At 39.1% G+C, this 7,291-nt stretch overlaps 1 protein-coding gene across 1 annotated transcript in view; it reads left to right on the top strand.

Moving 5' to 3' along the window:
• Positions 1–1,967: 1,967 nt before the first annotated feature.
• Positions 1,968–7,291, top strand: part of LOC109476447 — a 42,554-nt gene continuing 37,230 nt past the window's right edge. Inside the window, 6 exon segments of the mRNA XM_019777379.1 lie at positions 1,968–2,072; positions 2,716–2,921; positions 3,433–3,560; positions 4,283–4,520; positions 5,197–5,336; positions 6,472–6,705. Of these exon segments, the coding sequence (XP_019632938.1) occupies positions 1,968–2,072; positions 2,716–2,921; positions 3,433–3,560; positions 4,283–4,520; positions 5,197–5,336; positions 6,472–6,705 (1,051 nt within the window).

Genomic DNA, 7,291 nt, shown 5'->3' with positions numbered 1-7,291 from the left:
TTGAAAAATCCCTAAAACACGATATTTTAATCTTATTTCTAGTCGTCGAATATATATATATATTCGGGTAATATATGTAGCCAAAACCTCAACGACGTTTTGGCTTTAATATGGCGCTCCGAAATCCCGAAAATAACCGTCTTTACGAGCGAAATTTAATCCATTACCCATTTTACGAAACAAGATAATAGTCGATGTATGTGAAGACGAGTAAACACTAAATGATTTAGCAGAGTGACGTACATGTTCGTACCACCCAGTGCTATCTCTGTGAAGGAGTGGGGTAAACACTAAATGATTCAGCAGGATGACGTACATGTTCGTACCACCCAGTGCTGTCTCTGTGAGGGAGCGGAGTAAACACTAAATGATTCAGCAGAATGACGTACATGTTCGTACCACCCAGTGCTGTCTCTGTGAAGGAGCGGAGTAAAACACTAAAATGATTCAGCAGTGTGACGTGTTTGTACCACCCAGTCTTTATCCCCGAGTTCCACCAAACACGATGTGTTGAGCGGCGCTGAGAGGGAGGCAGCTGCAGCGCGCGGTGAGTTAAGTTTAACGTTATTAATATAGCTGGTTTTCAATCTGTATGTGATAACTTTCCCATTCTTAATTAGAACATTCTGTGTTATCAGCTTAATTTTCTTAGTAATACGCGGTAATGTTACCAGCTAAATAGCTGAACCATGATATTTTAGGAAGCTACAAACTGTCACTCCAATGCGATCGGATTAAGCTTTATATATTGTATCCAGAATGGCGTATTAGCGTCGAAAGGCCGAGTGGTTAGGATGCCAGCACGAGACCAAGGGGTCACAGGTTCTATTAGCCACGACGTTGTCGCCATGGGAAACGCGACTTAGAATTCTTTATATCCTAGAAGTTAACGCGACTTAGAAGTTTTTATCTCTTCCAGTTAACGCGACTTAGAAGTCTTTATCTCATAGAAGTAGATTTGGACTCGATACTAGCTATAGGCGTGTGGGACGTTGTCTAAATACTACTATTTTTAAATAGTAAAAACGTTTGTGATTCATTAAAAATCACCTAGTAGATGGAGGCCAGCTGAACCCCCGTCTTGTCTTAGCCACATGGTGATCATCACCTCTATCTATACACGCGAGCTGTAGCGAAGTCCCATTGCACAGGTATGCAATGTAGCTACTAGAAACAAGGATAATGTTTCACCTCTGCTGACGACGATTGACGACGACGATTTCCTAAATTCGCCACTTAGACAGTCCCGTTTGCTGCGCTCACGTGATCGAATATTATCAGCGGTCATACAAAATGAACATGTCTTATGACACCATATGCGATCTCGGGGCCGCCCAGTAACCCTTAATTCCTATATCATTTAGTACATAGCCAGATGGGACTTTTGATAGTGACGATTGTCAAAACAGGGATTTTCATTGTTTATTCCGCATATTTAATAGTCTTTTGGGGGCACTGCGTTTGTTAGTTCCGCGAGTCATGTCAACTGCCCCATCCCCTTCTACCCAAGTGATACACGAATGTCTTGACAACTGATATCCTGTGAACGTGGTGTGTGCGAGACTGTCCGTCATTTTTCTAACCCTTTGGAACGAGGGGAAATACTAAATGATTTAGCTGCGTGGCGCGTTCGTACCACCCAGTTCTTATCTCTGTGAAGGAGCGGAGTAAACACTAAATTTAGCAGGATGACGTGCATGTTCGTACCACCCAGTGCTATCTCTGTGAAGGAGCGGAGTAAACACTAAATGATTCAGCAGAATGACGTACATGTTCGTACCACCCAGTGCTGTCTCTGTGAAGGAGCGGAGTAAACACTAAATGATTTAGCAGAGTGACGTGCATGTTCGTACCGCCCAGTGCTATCTCTGTGAGGGAGCGGAGTAAACACTAAATGATTCAGCAGTGTGACGTACATGTTCGTACCACCCAGTGCTGTCTCTGTGAGGGAGCGGAGTAAACACTAAATGATTCAGCAGTGTGACGTGTTTGTACCACCCGGTCTTTATCCCAGAGTTGCATCAAACACGGCGTGTTGGGCGGCGCTGAGAGGAAGACAGCTGCAGCACACGGTGAGTTGTCGTTATCAGCATCACCAGCTTATTGTTTTTAGCAATACAATGTAATGATATCAGCTAAATAGCTGGACCATGATATTTTAGGAGCTGCCACTCCAATTCGACCGGATTAAGCTTTCTATATTGTATCTAGAATCAGGCATTGCGCATTAGCGTCCAATGGCCGAGTGGTTGGGAGGCCAAATTAATGTAATTTTTAATTTTAAAGTAAATCAAGATGTATCTGTCCTCTTGTACGTGCTGAAAAGGTGTTCTTGAAGTTAGCCATCAACTGGCATGACTCTTAGTAGCCATAGAACATGTTTAGTATAATTAGGTACAACTGCTCACTGTACCCTTCATATGTATAGTCTAGCGTAATGTAGAATGTACATGTAGAGTCGAAATATTCTCTAGCCAGTAGCTATTTATAATACTCTGTCAGATACAATGTCCGTTGACCATATATATAGCATTATGTTAGACACATACCAACTAGTAATCCTATTATTTGCCATACATTGTACCCGTGACAATCGTTGTGCAATAAACTTTGACTTGACTTGACTATCATCTGCTTACATTCCGTGCATGGGAGAATGTCATACACACCGCCCCACTTAGAAATCTGACTGATATCTCTCATATTTCTCTCCAGGTCAGCTTCCTGTCCACACTGCTTTCCCAGTTGTCCCATGATCCCTGCTGTTTCAGCCTGACTGCACTTTATTGCTTCCCTCTTTTCTTCCTCCATTCTTTTGAGCTTTTCCGTTACAAGCTGCTTCCTATCTCTCTGGATCGATGGGTCCCTCCCATCTCTGGGTTCTCTCAGGCCACCCCTTCGTTGAATACTGCACTGCTCAAGTATGTTTCTATGCTTAAGCTTGCGGACATCTTGGTTTATTACTTGTTCCGGGTTCCACTGTACCCTTTTTTCTAGAGCTCTACTGTATGCTATTTTAACTGTCTTGGCAATAACAGTTGAAGGCCATTTGCACGTTGTCCAGCTGGTATTCATCAGTCTGTAGCTTGGTAATGGAAATAATTGGAAGAGTCAAATTATTTCTTCCAGCTAATTATTAAAGCAATCCTCGACAGACATCGACCGCCCATCCATTTCCTCGCAAACAACAAATGAGTTGGTTTCTCCCTTAACTTGGTCAGGTCAGCTGTTTAGAGGGGTATCTCAAACATCCTTATTGGTCAGTTTAGTCTTGGTATCAGGACATTCTAGATCTGCAGACACCAAACTTTCAGCTTGCCAGGTAGCCCGCATCTGTCTATCGACCACAGGCCTTCCACTCCTGCTCTCTCTAAATGCACTTATGATAGATAGTAAGCTATGTATTTAATAACGTGTTTTGTTTTAATTTAGATGCACAGCCATAGTGCCTAACGAGGCCTTCATCATGACATCAGGTCAAGCTATGTTTAGGGTTGGGACATTCCTGATCAGAACAACATTGATACTTGCTAACCTGCCAGCACAAACCAAGGGATATGGTAAGATAACGTCTGTGTTGAACTGTAAGGTGAGGAATAACGAATATCATATTGGGTAGATAACAGTTCCGTGAGTTTGGTGCATTTCTATATAGAATATTTCCTTGACATCAAATATAATTTGCTCAGCGGATGTGATAGCAACATTTCATTTTTCATTTTTTTTATTCTTGTAAGGTATTATAATGAGTTAATTAATGTTTTACAAAATCAGAACATGTGGAGGGATTCAGAGCTAATACGAGTAGACCGGAAAAAAGGGCAAAAAAGTCATCTATGAAATCAAGAACGATGTATACTAACTAAGCATTCCGATAAGGCCCTTTGTCTCTGGATGGTAAATGCATAACATTACGCCGAGCGAAGTTCGGGCAAAGATTGCTTAAAAAGTGGCAGATGAAATCATATTTGTTTTGTAGAAGAATAAAATTTGTAGAAAAAAAAAACTCATGTCATAATTAATATGCCGGATGTGTCAACATAAACACCATTGAAATCAACATGTGAACTTGCAGGTAAATAAAGTGCAGACAGGGGATTTTGACAATTCTTACAAATTCGTAGTGCTGTCAGGTCAATACATTGACTTTTACGGGAACTACCACGAACATTTGCAATAGCATGAGATGAAGATATGTGTGATTAATTTTTCTCAATTGTCTTTCGTTTCGTTAATGAGATTTTATGACATAATTTTAATAATGAGGTTCTCTATTCCTTAGTGGCACCGGCAAGTCCCACTAGGTGCGGGGGAAACTTAACGGCACCTTCTGGAGGTCCTATAACATCCCCGAACTACCCTAGTCCCTATGGCAACAACGAAAACTGTGAGTGGTTAATCACCGTCCCAGCAGGAAATACGATACTCCTCACGTTTCAAGAGGGTCCATATCTTGAGGAAGGAAGCGACTTTTTCAGCATATACGATGGAGCCAGTGATAGCGCTGTGGAGTTACACAGGTAATTTACCAACAAAATTTATCGTCGACTAACACACGCTTTTACGGTATTTTTCGCCCTGTAATATCTTCCATCAATCCGGCTTGCATGAATATACAGTCGTATTTAAACAAGTCAGTTAGATAAACTTAGTACAGACAATGCGTGAGGTGTTTTGATTTTGACACTCTTGTAGTGCAAGATGACTTGAAATTCCCAAATCAACAAAAATCTGTAGTGGATGCTGCAAAGACCTACATGTATGTGTCCTTTATATATTTTATAAATTTAGGGTATTGTTAATGGCCTTGTTAACATAAAAAAATCTAACGTCAGATTATGTCAGCTGATCCAACATCAAACGACTAAAACTAAAACCACTAAATTTATGTTCCTTTCTGCAAATGATTACTGATAGTTCTCAATTTTTTCAAAGGCTATACAATTGTCACTCACTCTTTGTATTGATTATGTTACGTGCTTACAGGTTTTATAAATTTAGATAATGTACAGGACGATTAGTTTTCATAACTGTGGCGACCTGAAATTTGGCTCTGAAGGTAATGTCAAGCATTGATTGTTCAATGAAACAAAATCAGTTTAGCAACTCGTACAACAACATGTCCTGGAAGGCTGCTTTTCTGGGAAATAAGCTTGCAAATCAAACAACAAATTTAATGTGTTCATTGATTTCTAGGATAACAGGTCGAGATACTGTCATAAATGTTCCCAGCACATCTAACACGATGTTCCTGAGATTTACATCTGACAAGGATTTACCACAAAGAGGGTTCAAGTTCGACTACATAAGTCGAACACTTAACGACTCTGCTCAAAGTAAGCCATTTTTGCCTTTTAGAATGAATGTATTCCGATTAAGTGTTTTGAGCAACAAAGTTTCAACAATTTTGTTTACGTTTCGGATTGTTGACAGTATTTTTACCAAAAAATGTACATTTTGGCACCAATGCCCTGTTTTAAAACCAATTGAACCCTTAAATGATATCAAGGTGTCTAGAACAATTAAAAGGTATCGTTTTTCACTCTTGTTATGAATTAAAGTTTCTCTGCTTATGTGTTATTCTAAGAAAATTTATGATGCCTCTCTAATTTTGATAATTACGCAAACAACAAAAATCATTCTCAAACGTTTTTCACTTTGAAACTACGACAAGCGATCGCGAAATGAAAGAATAACAAACACATAAATTTTATGACGACCTAATCTATTAAGTTCTTACGATATCCCGTATAACGGTATAGCATAAATAGAAATTGGATTCATCTGTTGGCGCTTTCTCCGATTCAAAATATTGTATCACGACCCAAAGTTTCATGTAATTAAAAATAATTTACCGTGGTGAAAATGAATGAATTATTCCAGATATTTCACCCATAGAAAACAACGGTGCAGACATAGAAACACAAACTATACATGCAGCATCTTATATACATTTTAAACAAAAGAATCAATTTCTGTACTGACAATCTGACCTCAGAAGAATGCTGTTGTTGGTGCTGTTTAGCCTATCAAAAAATAAAGGGGTAGCATAATTTTCTGCGTCTGGTATTAAATGTGTCAGTAGTTTGGTGAACAAACATATTACTTGCACTGCAACATCTTGGAAAACTTAAGAAATATCCGAAACCAATTTCTGACTTAGCTTTACAAGGTACAGTTAAAATATGTGGATACTATATCTTGGCATCTTTTTAAAAACTTAAGTGACGATGAGTGTGTTCGAGCTGAAATAAGACGTTTGTATCGCTATACCAATTGTATAAATAGGAAATTTTACTACAGTAACTGTTCTTCAATAAGTCACATTTCAACGGTATATGTGTTGTATGTCACAAATCCTTTATAGGTTACGAGAATATCTTTACTCGTAATATGCATATCCTTTTAATTATATACATTCATATGCATATAATTAAATCAATACATTCTTACCTATTTTTTTACATCTAGATGAATGTGGTGGCTACAGATCAGGGCAATCTGGGGAGATTTTATCCCCAAACCATCCTGGATCCTACGACAACAACCTGGTCTGTACGTGGACAATAGTGGTCAACCCAAGAGGATATATAAGGCTTAAACCTAAGATTTTTATCCTTGAAAGATCGCGTGACTACTTAAGAGTCTACGACGGTGATCTTGGATTCAACGGCATACTACTAGGAAGTTACACTGGTATGATTTGTAACAGTTACAATACATGGTTATATTTTTTTACTTTGGCTTCAAAAAGTACCTGAGCTGCTGAATGGTAATAAAAAAATTCCTAGTTATTAAATTATCATGAAAGTTCACATGTGTTGGTAGTGACCATTGTAAGTAACACAGCGAGTAAGGGACATCAAATTTTCAATGACCACCGTCACCTTTTTCGGATGTGTTGAGAAACTTCTAGAGAAGAGAAGTGTGGCGTGCGTGGTGTACTTTACTTTATTGGAACATATTACGGGTCTAAACTGGTAGTACATGACCAACAAGTACAGATATTATACCAACATGAAAAAGAAAGAAATGTAACTGTAAAATACAAGACGCTATTTGCGGACTGGATTTTTGAACAGAAACGCATCTCGTTATCGTTGGACGTTTGAAACACATCTACATCCACATCGAATTATCGGACCATACCGTCTCATAGGACAAAGTTAGAATACTGGTCATTGAGCAGAACTACGTTGTAAGAGGTATAAAGGAGGCCATGTATATCAGGGCAATCCAGCCATCACTTAGTAGAGACGCTGGAGGATATAAACTCCCTGACACCTTTGAT

This window comes from Branchiostoma belcheri, unplaced genomic scaffold, assembly GCF_001625305.1.
Source record: "Branchiostoma belcheri isolate BF01 breed outbred unplaced genomic scaffold, Haploidv18h27 scaffold378, whole genome shotgun sequence".
Lineage (NCBI taxonomy): Eukaryota > Metazoa > Chordata > Leptocardii > Amphioxiformes > Branchiostomatidae > Branchiostoma > Branchiostoma belcheri.
This window is presented reverse-complemented; position numbering and strand designations above follow the sequence as displayed.